Source organism: Tubulanus polymorphus, chromosome 4 (genome assembly GCF_964204645.1).
Source record: "Tubulanus polymorphus chromosome 4, tnTubPoly1.2, whole genome shotgun sequence".
Taxonomy (NCBI): Eukaryota; Metazoa; Nemertea; class Palaeonemertea; order Tubulaniformes; family Tubulanidae; genus Tubulanus; species Tubulanus polymorphus.
In genome coordinates, this window is record NC_134028.1 from 10,508,795 (window position 1) to 10,523,470 (window position 14,676).

General features: G+C 34.6%; 1 protein-coding gene and 1 long non-coding RNA gene across 2 annotated transcripts in view; one reads left to right on the forward strand and one right to left on the reverse strand.

Annotated features, from left to right (window-relative positions):
* The window catches only part of LOC141903729 (uncharacterized), a 22,968-nt gene continuing 8,292 nt past the window's right edge, over nt 1–14,676 (forward strand). The window contains exon 1 of the long non-coding RNA XR_012619090.1: nt 1–101. This is a non-coding gene — a long non-coding RNA (uncharacterized LOC141903729). The remainder of the gene's footprint in view (nt 102–14,676) is intronic.
* LOC141903728 (charged multivesicular body protein 6-B-like) overlaps nt 8,099–14,676 on the reverse strand; it is a 23,433-nt gene continuing 16,855 nt past the window's right edge. Inside the window, exon 7 of the mRNA XM_074791988.1 lies at nt 8,099–14,365. Coding sequence (XP_074648089.1) covers nt 14,319–14,365 — 47 coding nt within the window. The 3' untranslated portion in view covers nt 8,099–14,318. The remainder of the gene's footprint in view (nt 14,366–14,676) is intronic.

Here is a 14,676-nt window from a genome sequence, read left to right on the forward strand (position 1 = left end):
TATAGAATGGCGTACGTTTTATTGGACTAGGTGCCGTATACGTGCCGATTTCAAATGCTCATTGCTGATGAGGATGTAATTATTTCACTCATCTGCCATAGGTATTGTTTCATTTTAATACCCGGTGATTGACATTGAGGTGTAAGCGAATATTCACTTACACCTTGGAGTAATCATTTGACAAATGATTACTCCAAGCTTACACTAGGCCTCCACATGCACGCGGAGTGCTACACCACACACACACACAAGCTCGTACAGTACACTACGGTGATGCTGTAACGCGTGAACGTTTGACTTGAAAATAGGCTGAATAATCGTAGCAGAAGATGAGCGCTGTGTTTTCTGTTCGATAGAATTTGTAATAAATAGTTATTTCTTGTGAAAAATTTGTTTTTAGCTCTAGCTTTCAAGGTAAACCACACTTTGCCCATGGGCAATTTATTCTTCACAGTTAATTCTTTCACCTCTTCCACTTCGCTCATTTATTATAGAAAATTTTTTACTTTCAATATTTGAAAATGTTATAACTTCAGTTGAAAATAATGTTATAAATCCACCTAATTGAAATGATAAATATCCAATCCATTTATTTAATTCAGTCACAACTAAATAATCATTTTTTAAATCGGGATATAATCTATTTTCATCTTCAATTGGTAGCATATAATTACATAAATTACTATAACCTTTTACATTTTTTTACATTCTTTATACATTTTCTGATATCGCATCATTAATTCTAGCTACTCTCGCAGTTTCATAAATCTTAGATAATTTAATAATTTCGTCTGATTTCATTGTATTTAATTCATTATAAGTTACATTTTTACTAATAAAACTTTTACAGTTCCCAGATGCTATTAATATTTCTATTAATATTAATGAAGATAATATTCATAATAATTATTTGTAGTAATATTATTCAAAGCACCATTATCTGGAGTTAATTTTGTTTCTGTTATTCCTAAATCATTCAAAGTTTTTTTTAATTGGAACATCATTATTTTTAGATTTAATTTTCTTTTCACCTCCCATTTATATAAGAAAAGAATTATTTGTGTTGTTGCAACTAGAATTCAACTAGAATGTAACTAAAAATAAACTAGATTAACAAGCCAGTTGAAATATTATTGTTTTTATTTATTTCTTGTTGAATTTAATTGATTTTTGTTTCAGCTACCAATAACTAAAATTTAACTAGAATGTGACTAAAAATATAATAGATTAACAAGCTAGTTGAATTTAAATAAATTCATATTTAAATGGGTGTTGTAATCGAAATAGTAATTTTGATCTTTTATTATTTTTCAATTTATCCATATATTCATTATGTAAATCATGTGGAATAATATCATTTTCCTCAAGTGCATTTTTCATTGATTTTCAATCTTTATTGTAGAATAATACTAAGAATCTAATGTTTTCTCTAAAATCTTTCACAATCGAATTATATTTTTGATTTAAAACCCACGTTGTTATCCCAAAATGTCTACCAGAAAAAGCTAAATAACATAATTCACTTTCTCGTATTTTTGAATCATGTAAATTAGCACAATCATCTATAATGAACAATGTATTTGTTCCTTTATACATATCAATTGCTATTTTAATACAATTATCTAAATTTTCTTTAACTTTTTTAGGATCTAATACAATAAATTTATTAGTTCTAGTAATACTTGTATCATAAGTTTGATTAAATTCATACGTTGGACAAAATAATACTTTATTATCAAAATAGTTTTTATAAACAGTTTCTAATAAATTCAATATAAAATAAGTTTTTCCACAATTTGTTACACCAGAAATTAACATATTTTGAGGTTCAAATATAAATAATTCCTTATTCATTTATATATTTTTAATTTTACGTGATAATATCCATTCATTGAATTTATGTGGCCATCCAACCCATTTTTCTTAAGAATATTTTTTTTTCTTTTAACAGTTTTTGTTTTTAGAACTTTTTCAATTTTATATTCTTGTTCTAGATTTTCAGTAGTTAAACTTAATTCTTCTTCATAAAAATACCCATCTACTTCTTCACCATCTAAATCTTCTAATTTATAGACATATGGTTTTGTTGTTATTACTTTTTTAAATTTTATATATTTCTCCAGTAAAATTACGATCGTATCCTATGTCAAATATCTTTTTATACTTAGAAATTCTAACATTTTGACATATAATGTTAATTTTCATCTTTTTTTGTAATATAATAAATCTATAACATTTTCATCATCATAATATTCTGTTAAACATAAAGCTTCTAATGTATAATTTTTAATATTTTCACCTTTTGTATCTGGTAATTGCATTAATTCGAATACATTTATTTTTGAATTATTAACTTTTTCTATTTTAAGAATCATTTTTACAGTTACTGGATATTGGTCAATTTTATATAATGTTTCATATTTCTGATAATCTGTTATTCTACAAACATTTTCCTGAGTTGGGCGTAAACAACTAATAATTGACCATAGAAAAAATTTATTATCTTCATTTTGAACATTTATTACTGCTTTTGTTGTAAATGGTAATTTAATATTAGATGATGCTTTAATATCCTTTTCTGTTGTAAAGTTTGAATCATTTTTAAACATTGTATTACTTTTTGATGCTTTATTCCTAAATCTAAAAATCTAAATCTAAAGATCTAAATCTAAAAATATATTTCATTCAAAGTTAAACCAGAACCCTCAAAATATCTTTCTTCAATATGACGTTTAAATTCATTAAATATTTTATTTAATTTCTCTTTTATTTGTGTTTTTTAAATTATTTCTTCAGAATGTGTTTGAATATTATACTCCATTTTTACTTCTGATTTTATAAAACTAACTTTTCCAGAAATACTAATTTTTGGATATTCAACATCTGTCACAAGGTCCATTATTTCTTCCATTATTTCAATATATTTGCTATAATTCTATTGTTGATCCTTTAAAAAATCTAAATATAATAGCTACCGTTAAAATTTTACTACGTAATGTTTCTAAAATTTCAATTGTATCTTTTATTTCTAGTGAATCGATATAATTTTTTCCATATAAGGTTTATTTGTAATAGATTTAGTTTTTGAAGCTGGTTTTTTACTTGTTGAGGTTTATCATCAAAATATTCTGTTCCTAAAATATTTTTATTTAAATTCTGATGGTGTTTTAGTGATTCGAGATGTCTTTTATAATTCCTTTTTACTATAAATTCATTACAAACTTCACTTCGTCTTTTTTCATATCATTTAATCGTTCTTTTCTTTCATTTGAATTTTCTGGAGTTTCAAAATCTATAACATTTTTTTTATGATTTGCAGTTTTTTCATGATGAGATTTATTAGATTTTTCGATTAGATTTATCGATGTATTTTTTTACAATATGGACAATAATATTGATTTTTATTTACATCAATTTTTTTCTGTCTGGTACTCACTGTCTCCCATTTATTAGGAGAAAAAATTACTTGTGGTGATGAGTGATTTGTCGTACTCTCGTACTCTGATCTGAAACCCTCATTTTCCAATTACTAGCGAGTACCGTCGGCGTCATCCTAAACATTTAATTTTTGCATATTTATTATCAGGGAGGTCTGGAGAATAGATTTCTGTAAAATTATATATAGACAAAAAATAATTATGTTTGGATCGTCAGCGTAGAGGCCATTACGGTCATGCTAATTACCAACATAACACATCTTAAAAACAAGAGGACTTCGAAGTCCTGAGGTTCGAAGGAGCAAAGTCTGATGTATAAATTATAAATTACATAAAAGAAAGGCAAATTATGAAAAAGAAATTAATATTCCATTAGAGAAGTTTGCTGAAAAAAATTCAATTTGTTTGCCGTTTGCATTGCGCACGTGGTAATGTTATTGTTTACATCTGACGTCATCGATAAAATGAGGCACGCAGCTGATCCTGTTTGTCAATCAACATTATTGGTTTACACTAAAAATGCGCTTACTTGAAAAACTATGTTGTGTATCAATCTGGAATTTTCGGCACAATATCCGATGCTAAATACCTTGCTTTAAAGGTTTATTTGGTGTAAATTGGATCAAAGATGTTTCAAATATTTTGTTCATACCTTTTGAAGTGGAGGCCGGTGTCGGTGTCGTTTGTAAGGCTGTAGGTACCGGGTACTGGCGCTTACAGCAGGCGCAGCATTGATATTGTATTCATGCGCGAGTAGAAGTTATGATTTGTTTAACCGCTGAATCGGCGTCCATTACACATGCTTTCAAAAATGATATTATTTAATATTTATTTAGATATCTTTATCATGATAATTATAATATTCTTAAGACAAGCGAATTACGTCTGTGGACCTATTTCATCGAGGCGTATCACGCAATCTGCAAAAAAATCTTCCGATCCTGTCACGTGACTTCGTGACTGCAACTTGACGATAGCTTAGGTTCTCATTCTTCGAACCAATAAAAGTGCAATAGCGCCAAATAGGCCCCTAGCCATCCTCGCTTGCCAGGGGTCCAGTATCACTCCCGAACTCGCTTCCACCAGCCCCCTGGCCTCACGAAGCGTGATTTCATTACTGGCGCTGTTGCGCATGACGTCATATATCGATTTGCGAAATACTTCCTTGTTCGGTAAAACGTTCGCTGATTGGTCCATTTAACAGGAAAACCAACAGAAGTCTACTGTCGGTTTGTCACAAGCGCTGTGATTGGTACGACCGGATTCTGGTCGGCTAGTAACGACTCCAACGACTCGTGGGGTCAAGGGGTTCGGGGAACAGCTTTAGTAGCGTAGTGGGTTCGAATCCCTTGTTGACGGGTGAAGATGGCCCCTAGCATGCCTAGTCGAAGTAACAAGAGCCCCAAGGGGCACAATGGCCAGCCTGTCAGATTTGCTTTTTATAAATGATGTAATCTGTGGGTTATATTTATCAATATACACTCCCTGCTCAATATCATTTACGTAGTAAAATCGTGTGTTAACACAGACAGCAGGAACGAATGTAATATAGAAATACGAAGTTATTGTATTGTTCAACGCCCCTGGTGGCCATATACAAAAACCAATGAGCTTGAAACTCACCAAAATCACAGAACAGCTTATAAGCTACAACTTTCTAATTTATTGTTTTAACAAAATATGCTTAGGTATCAATATAATGTCGAAACCATGTCATGAGCTACAACTTTCCAATTGATTGTGGTAGCAAAATATGCATAGGTACGAATGTAATATAGAAATACTAAGTTATTGTATTGTTCAACGCCCCCTGGTGGCCATAAACAAAAACCCAATGAGCTTGAAACTCACCTCGATCATAGAACATTTCATGAGCTACAACTTTCCAATTGATTATGGTAGCAAAATATGCTTAAGTATCAATTATTATGTGGAAAAACTTTTTTCCCACCTACGTATGAGTACTGATGACCCCAAGATGGCCGCCAAGTGTGTCATAATTGCCTGGTCAAAAATACCCTCTCTGATATAAAAGATCCCTTTCCAAAGAATACCCATTACAAATTGCAATGAAACATGGCACACCATTAGAAAGCTACAGTACTCAGAATTCAGGCCAAAATTGACATTTTTGGGAACAAAAAAGGTCACAGGACGGCCATCTTGAGTCCGATCGACCCAATTTTTCTCATGCCGATGGGCCCTCGGGGGATACAAATATATACGAATGATCAAGGTTATTGATAAAAGTGTCTTCAAAATTTCCCTCGAAAACTTCAAAAATGTGAAAAAAGTGCTGATTTTGGCGAACAACAACGGCTGCCAGTCGGCCATCTTGAATCTGAGAGGGCCAGTTTTTGGCCTGAAAATGTGTCTAGGGTAGATACACGTATAAACCGAATATTAAGACATTACCTTGAAGCGTCTTCAAAACTTTGGAACTCTCACGAACTATCTAGATGGTTATCTCTCGACCTCAATAGCTTCAAGACCCATCTCAAAACAACTTTGTTCCATGCAGCATAACATTAACTCTCGGAAAGCGAATTGTATTTAACATTTTTTTGGCAGAATAAAATTTGATTGAATTTGCAATTCGAGCACATGGCTAATTAGCATATCAAGGTCATACACCCGATTTGCTAAAACCTTTTTTTTCGCGAACCTTGCGCAATTGTCAAGGATGAATTTTCTGTAGAGCAAATAAAAATTCCTCCCAAACACCAAATCAACTAAACATTTCATAGAAATCGATCTTGAAATACAATTTTAAATCTTAAAATAAAACCCGGAAGTGAAACAGTAGACGATACCGCGGGTTCACGTGAACACCTGATTTCTGTAAACGAAATGTTGGTTGTGACAAAATTGTTCAGACGGTTTTAGGTGGTAATAAGTACGGAAACGTAACGACCATGGTCGACTTATTCGATGCAATCAGGCCTATGTGATATCCAAATTTTGACTTTTTTATTCTCCAGACCTCCCTGATATAGAAATAAAAAATGTTGGTGGTACGAAAGTGCAATCACAGCGCCGACGGGGACAGAGCCGTGTCAGAGATCGGCGGAGTGAAAATTGAGGTGGACGAACACGAAGAAGTAGGCTATTGCGCTACTTGAATCGCGAAAACTCCTGGCGCGGCCCCGACGCTTTTCGTTGATTAAGTAATACAAATATCATGCAATGGGTTTTCACAAAATCTACCGCCGGAATTTACCGGATTTAAATATCACTCCAAAATTCAAAGAAACCTCGATATATCGAACCGGAACACTTCCGGTAGATATCCGCGCCTGGCCAACCGGGAAACTTATTTGTTTCAATAGATATTGATAGGATCCATCATCTTCACCCGTCAAGGGATTCGCACCCACTAAGCTAAAGCCGTGCCAGAATCGGGTCGGGCCAATCACAGCGCTTGTAACAAAGCACATTAGGCTTCTGTGGAATTTCCCAGTAAATGGGCCAATCAGCGATCACGTAGCGAACGCGGAAGTATTGTCGCGTGTTGATACATGACGTCATGCGCAAAAGCGCCAGTAATGAAATCGCGATAATTCACGTGTACAGCTGCTGATATTTTCAGATAAACCAATCACAGGGAAGATACAACTTTCCTGATTGGCTGATAAAAATTGAAATTTTCGCGATTTAACTTTCGTGAAAAATGCAGAAAACATTTTTATGAGACCCTATTTCAAAATTCTGCTCGCTACGATTCCGAGAATGGATTACGCTTAAATACGTGATTTGTTCGAATATGCCCTCACTTGGCAAGCAAAAGAGCCTTTTGTGTGGAAACCATGTCATTTAAATTCGCTCCATTTGTATAGTAATAGGCTCAGCCTACGGCTGGCCTAAAAAGAGAACATTTTTGCATAAAAACAACTGTCACCAACCTTGTTTTAAAAGACATCATTATTCTTCAACAGAGCGTTGACGGAAACAGGCATACTGTTGTGTACTTTCACTGCCCTCACATGTTTGACAGTCTGTGCGTGATGCTTTAGCGCCGGTTCGCCCATACACACACAGACACAGTTTGCATCGAGCCTTGCGGTTATTGTCTCTTCGCTCAAGCCAGCTTTTATATTCATCTTTCTCCCGCCAGGACTCTTGAAATTTGCATTTTCCCATGATTGGCGATGTAAACCGATTAAAAAGATTTGAATTTTAAATATTTTTCAAGTTGCGTATGAGCGACCCGACCGATATGCGGACTACGGAACGGATGTGAAAAGCGCGGTAATGTGGATTCGGCCTAGGGAACGGACATGAAAAGCGTCCTCTACAGCAGTGGCGAACCTGACGACGCTGAAAGACGTTTACTCAGAAAATACTGTCTATTAGGCACTTTTGAAATATTTCCTAAAAAACAAGTATGATTAAGGGACCTTATTTTAATTTTTCCGAAGTAAGCACTAATACTGATTTATAAGGACCGCTACGGACCCTGAAAGGGTTATGACATGAATAAAGGGCACTTTTACAATATTTCTGGGGGCAACTTTCCCCCGCTAAATACAGCCCTGCCCAGGAGCACTGATATTTGCCATGAACTGGGGTCCAACAAAAGCCTGAATCTTTAGGAGCAAACATTCAATCCAATGCTACTAAGTACTGTTTAATATAAAATAATTTTATTTACAGATTTTAGGTGTATTTACAAACCAACAGCAGTGTAGATTGGTTCACTTACATAGCACCAAAATATTAGTAATTTGACTAGGAACATAGAGAATTTGGTTCTATTTTAACCATTATGAGTTTTCCGGTTTGCTCGGCTACCCGTACTGGCGGGGTAGTCTAGAGAGGCTAATGAAAACTCCGGTTTGCTGAACCACCCCTCTTTGCGGGGATGCGGTATGATGTTTGATCTGACAGTTTCAAGTGGTTAATGGCTGTTTCAAGTGCTTACAACGATGCTTATTACTTCGTGGTACATGGTGGTTTAAAAAAAGATTTCATAATAATACGCTCACCGCGTGGGCTTCGAAGAAAGACCACTACCTGTGGCCTTCCCAAATTTTAATTGTCCTGTCCGATTTGGTTTCATCCAATTGAGAGACTGCCTTTTCCAGTTAGGGCGTTTTTGGATCACGTCACTCCAGGAAATGACTTAACGCTTTTGGGCCCCTTCGTCGGTTCCACATGTTTCATTTGAGCTATAGACCACAATGGTGACACCATGATGGTCAGTAACTGACCAATTGAGATATCCCCGAGTCTGACCACTTGACTTCGAATTTCGGAAATTTATCATGTAATGTTTGTTTTCAAACCTCTAAGGAATCATCATTGCAAATTCATCACTGACCATCACTGACCACCAATGACCAATTCAAACTTCTCGAATATGAAAACGATATACCGCGTTATGGTGTCAAACTAGAAAGGATTCGCCATTGAAAATTCATAAATTGACCATCACTGACCACCACTGACCAATTGAAACTTCTTGAAAGAACGATATACCGGTACCGCTTTTGGTGTGAAACTAGAAAGGATTCGCCATTAAAATTCATAAATTGACCATCACTGACCACCAGCGAAACTTCTCAAATATCGTGGTCGAATTCGAAAGTGCTTGTCGTCGTATTGCTATTTCTAGAAACCAGCAGAAAGTTTTGCTACTGTTTTTGAATGGCGTTGACATGATGGAAATTTATTACCCATAAATGGGTTACACATCTGGATCACAGCACCTCACTTGCCGCAGTGCGTTATTTTCACTGCATAGTAATGCTAATACATAAACTTTTTTACTACTTGACTCGAATCATCTGAACAGTACTGCGTTTGAAAACTCAACGAATAGAAAATGTTTGCGGGATGCGCCTACAAATAAGTTATAATAAGATTAATTAATCGATGCATGAAAAACAATTAAATCACAAGGTGACTAACACCCGTCTTTCAACCAATCTGCGCGATACCAATTAATTAAATCATTAAACGCATTGGGTTCCTAATATTTGAAATCATGTGATACAATAGTCGTTCATTAGACTTGGCCACTTTCATTTCAGAAAACCGCGTACTAGACCAGTGGTCACCGAGGCATTAACCATTCCTTCAATTTTTGAAAATTCGATGGTAACGCGGATTCTTCGCCTCCAAAAACTGTTTCGTTAATAGTTTTCTTTACATTAAAAGTGTTCATAGGAATTGAAATTTGGAGCGATATCAGTCTGTAACCCTTTTTCATTGTCAGTTCTTTTTTGGAATTCAAGTAGATTAGTGAAAATATCAATGATGAAGTTCACTTATTATATCAAGTACGTTTTTACTGTCGCATGCGAGTCGAAACAAAAAGATCTATCCAACTGCATATGTTCGGGTATAACCTGTGATATCCTTCAGTATGTTATGAATATCTTTAAAAATTTGTGTTCTAGTATAATACCCGAAGGTTTAACTATCGGACACATAAAAGATTCGCCATAATCAAAGTTTTTAAGAAAATCTTTCTTCGAGAAAGAAAGATCTTTAAAAGAACAATTGGCGTCAAACTAATCCATAATGGACTTTTGTGAATTTATTGAATAATCCACCTGAGAAATTTTAAGATTTCGAAGCGAAATTTATTCATATAAATCAAAAATGCATAAATAACTTGACGTTATTTGCGGGTCTCATGAAACACTTTCGTGCGCTCTTTTTAAATCTAAAATAGCATAAATACATGCGTGTTTCGTTATAAACAAGGTTAAATTCCAAACGCACATGAAATATGGAGCCTGTATCTCACACGATATACACATCTTGAATTTTCTCTAACTACGTAGGCCCTATCCAAATGGGAATTGTTCAGTTTTTTAACGGCCGACATTCAGAGGCACCTAAAAAACCGGTTGTATAGCACTTGAGATTTTCAGTGTAGGGCACATCTCACATCGACTCGGCTCGCGGTCGGTGGTTTAATGGGAACACATCTGGTTGTTACTAGTTTAACAGTTGACGAATTCAGAAAACTTTTTTCAAATGTCTTTGATAACTTTTTAAACATAGTATTCCTCTTAATTACATTTCGCTGATTCCATACATATTTTTTCATGAAAATTGCTCCAGTTATAACGGATTTAAACATACATGTAAAATGATTATTTTTAAAATATTCAATTTTCTCCGATTTTGAAGAAATTCTGACACAATATCATCTCCACTCGACACATGATTTTACTTCGGCGCCTTTGAAGGGAGTCTCACTTGTTGTTGAGTTCATATTTAGTCAATGAAGAAGATATGCCTGATTCCTTTTTAGAATTTAGATTTCGACGGATATCATCAAATTACTAGAAAGGGACAGCAGCTTTCGGTCATCCGCAAAAAAATACCTAAAATGCTCTCCTAGGGTTATGGAAAAACATGTCACGAAACATACGGAAAATCCTTTGTTTGGTAGACTGAAATTATTGAACTCTTAAATAGCAACATTCAGAGAAACAAAAACATAAGAATATATTCTCGCCCACCCTTTAAAAAAACAACGTGATTTCAATTGAAGATGACACGTAGCCTCATATCAAATGATATGAACGCAACAGAGCCTATTCATTCTCTTTACGAGGATGGGTCTCCACATTAATAGGATACGATACGAGATTCGTGGGTACGAATGATGAATACAACTGATAAAGCGCCAATTTCACTGATTCTTGCACATAAAGGTGTTTTAGAGTAATCTAGTTAACAGGTGTGTTTTAGGAGTATTTTGAATTTAAACTCAAATCGGGGTTCATGACGAATATTGAGCATTCTAGGGCTGGAGCAAGAAACGTGTGGGATCGTCAGCCAATGGTATCACCAAAGAAATAATAAGGAGCCAGTCCGTGGTGGCTATTGAAAGCGACGACCGCATGTGAATGCATTGATTGAATGACATCTCAAAAGTCAGTTTTTATAAAATTGAAGATGATATATGGATAGGTTATTCAATATATACTGGTAAAAATTATGCCCAATATGTGATATAAATGTTCAATTAAAAAGTAGAAACCGAATCCATACTTCAGTCTGATATTGTTATACGTAACATCAAACACTCAAATTTAATCCTTTGTTAGATTGGTAGCCAGTGTAGATGAGTAAGAATAGTGGTCCCTAATTTTAATGTGGACTGTTCAACAAGTTGGGGTTTGTGAAGAGATGAATGAGTTTAAAATGGAGTGGAATTTAGATAATACTGTTTGAATGTCTATTACTCAATCTTTTTATTGATCATAAAAAATTGTGGTAAAATATTTGACTCTAGGGTTGGTTTTAGATTGTATCTCTCCACGCCAGAGGTAATCACGGATATTGGACTACACAAAATTCCTTGTGTACAGCTCAACTTTTTAAATCCCTGGAAAAGCTCGCCACGGATATATCTCAGTAATGATTAATTTTCCCACAAATTCTCCCCTTCGAAAAACCTAAACAACCAATGTACGCTTGCTCTAAGTTTGCCAATGCACTATTGTTACCTTTTCTAGCTATTTGCACTAGCTGTTTGTCGCAAATAGATTGCATCCTCTATTACAGGAGTAAAGGATACAGCTCTGGGACCCGTTTCTCAAAAGATAGTTTAAATTAACCATCATCCAATATGATACATGACCAAATACATTGAAAAAGATCAACTGTGTACACATTTCAAATTTCAAACCATGTTTTATCATTAGAAAATTACGACACAACGTTCGATCTCTCACTAGAGATAATCTTTTTGAATTTGTACACTGAGTTTTCGTATCGTATTATCGTATTTTCAATTCTCTGCTTTTGAGTCAACAAGTACAAAGTTATTTTAGCAATGAAAATTTAATCGTCATTATAAATGTTAACTATCCACTGGTAAACTTACTAACTTTTGGCAACTGACCTTAGATCGTGGAATAGTCTCAGGTGGCCTGCTGATCCACTCTTTATTTATACTACTAAAGAAATATACAGTATAAGACGTAAAAAGTATATGAACATATTATTTATCTTTATATCGCGATAATTCGTGTACGTATGATTGAAAAACGATATTCTATCGAATCTCATGGTACTTATGATTATTGTGTATTAGCAACCCTCCACGGATACGAAGCAGCCTAAGTTTACATCCTACCAAAATTATCCTCGGAACTCTCAGCATTATTTCAAGGGTCGGTCTTAGAAAATATACGAAGGACGTGTTCACAGGTTAACGAGGCCAAAAATCTTCCCCAAAATTTCAAATTTTTACAAGCAAAGATAATATACTTCATGCTTTTGGTGCAGAAAAAAATACATGTCCACAAAATGCAAATTGTGTTTTCAAAGTAAACGATTGAGTGTGGAATTGTTACGAATTCAAGGTTTTCCCATTAACACTCCGGTTTTTTCAATAAGATAAGTCAAACTATTGTTGTGATGGCCAGTTGAATACTTCATCATTATATTGAAAGATATGTTATACTTAATGCATATTTTCTTAGGACTTACAGCTTTCTCTATAGGTTAGCGTTGTGATCACTCAAAATTAACCATAAGTTTGAATTCTCACTGATCTACTACATCTCTATAACAAAAATATATTTCATATCAGGCAATTAGCTTTGATCTGTGGTCAGTGGACAGCAGCTACGAAACATTTAAAACTACTACATTATCATTCCATCTATTCATGTATATATAATATGATATGATATCTTCTTTGTTCAGTTTAAAAGTCTTGATCGTAAAAGTTTGACAAGTCTCGCATGTTGGTACCGATACGCACGTTCACGCGAGTGAAATGTGCACGTTACAGGCTCAAATGCGCACGTTACAATTACAAATGGAAACGTTGTTCGTTCAAAACCCTACGTAAAAATCTTATGCATTTTAGCGGAATTTCAAAGTTAGCTCGCTACCTACAACAAAAATCGGACAAGACTTTTTCAAGCGACAAATTTAAATGTAAGAGCTAGTAGTACCAACGAAGGATTCACTAAACATATAAATTACTTATGGGGATTCTGGTTAGCACTGGTAACTGGTCAGTACTGGTCAAGCATTGGTCAGTTAAACAATTTTTAGATTAATGCCCACATCATATTTGACACCAAACAACTTAATTGTTTGCAAACAAATAATTTAATATATGGTCAGTACTGGTCATGCATTGGTCAGTTAAAAGACCATGGTCCACGCCACATTTGTTACCAAACATGATTGGATTGTGTCGTTTCGAAAATTTATCTGTTGGGCAATTTGTGGTCAGCCCTGGTTCGTTAGGTTCTTATTTTGCGGGCATTTTATCTCGAACCACCGAAAGACCGAATCACTAATTAATTCACCAGATCGTTAATTGCTGAAAATGAAGATTAGTGTTTAACTAATAGTCCTTGTCTGAACAAAATGTCTCTGGTATGGGTCCTATGGAATCATGTCCTTAACTGTACACCGTACTGTACTTTGTACTGTATCTTTTTATGTTCACTACTACCGTAATTGACTATGATGTTTTCAAGTGGTCTTAAGTACCGCTAATAGCCGAAAGTCGTTGATTTATGTGAAATTTACATACAGCGCCACCCGTTGATAGTAAAACTAACCCGAGCAATACGGGTGTTAAATAGATACGCTAGCAAACCGGCATTCTCATAATGCTTACGTTTATTGAACATTCATTTCGCAGAAATTGATCATCTATTTAGTGTTAACTAGTTAATGAGATAATATCAGGGGCCTAACTGGCCGGCCCCCTATCTTTGCCAAGACACAATCACAATCATAAATGATCCATTTTAGTGTGTGGTGATTCTGTTCAGACCACTGCTAGTTATTTTCAATTGACTTTTTCAAAGGGTTGGAAGGGCTGACAAACCAATAAGTTTACTGTTTATTTCCAATTGGTTGATTATTCTGTGGGGTATAATGCCATTAAGAAGCCATCACTGCTTGTTTCTGATCAGTTGATCTTCCTTTCTCTGTAAAAATCAATGAAAAGAGGTGATTAAGTGACATGGAGCATCATTCTAGATCCAGAATAGATTTATTTTTTACATCATCAAAATGACTACATTAGTGCTATCACTCATGAAAAATATTAGCTGTCAATTTTCATGATTGGAAGGGGATAGGCATGATGGTCAGGATGTACATAACATGATCTAAGAAAGTTTTAAGGCCGGGTTCAGAAGAAAAGGCATTTCCCAGATAATGCTGCCATTTCAATGGCCACTAGTGGGGTCCCTCCCTCAGTATCAGCCATTTTAAAGAAAAAACCCTGAAAAATTTC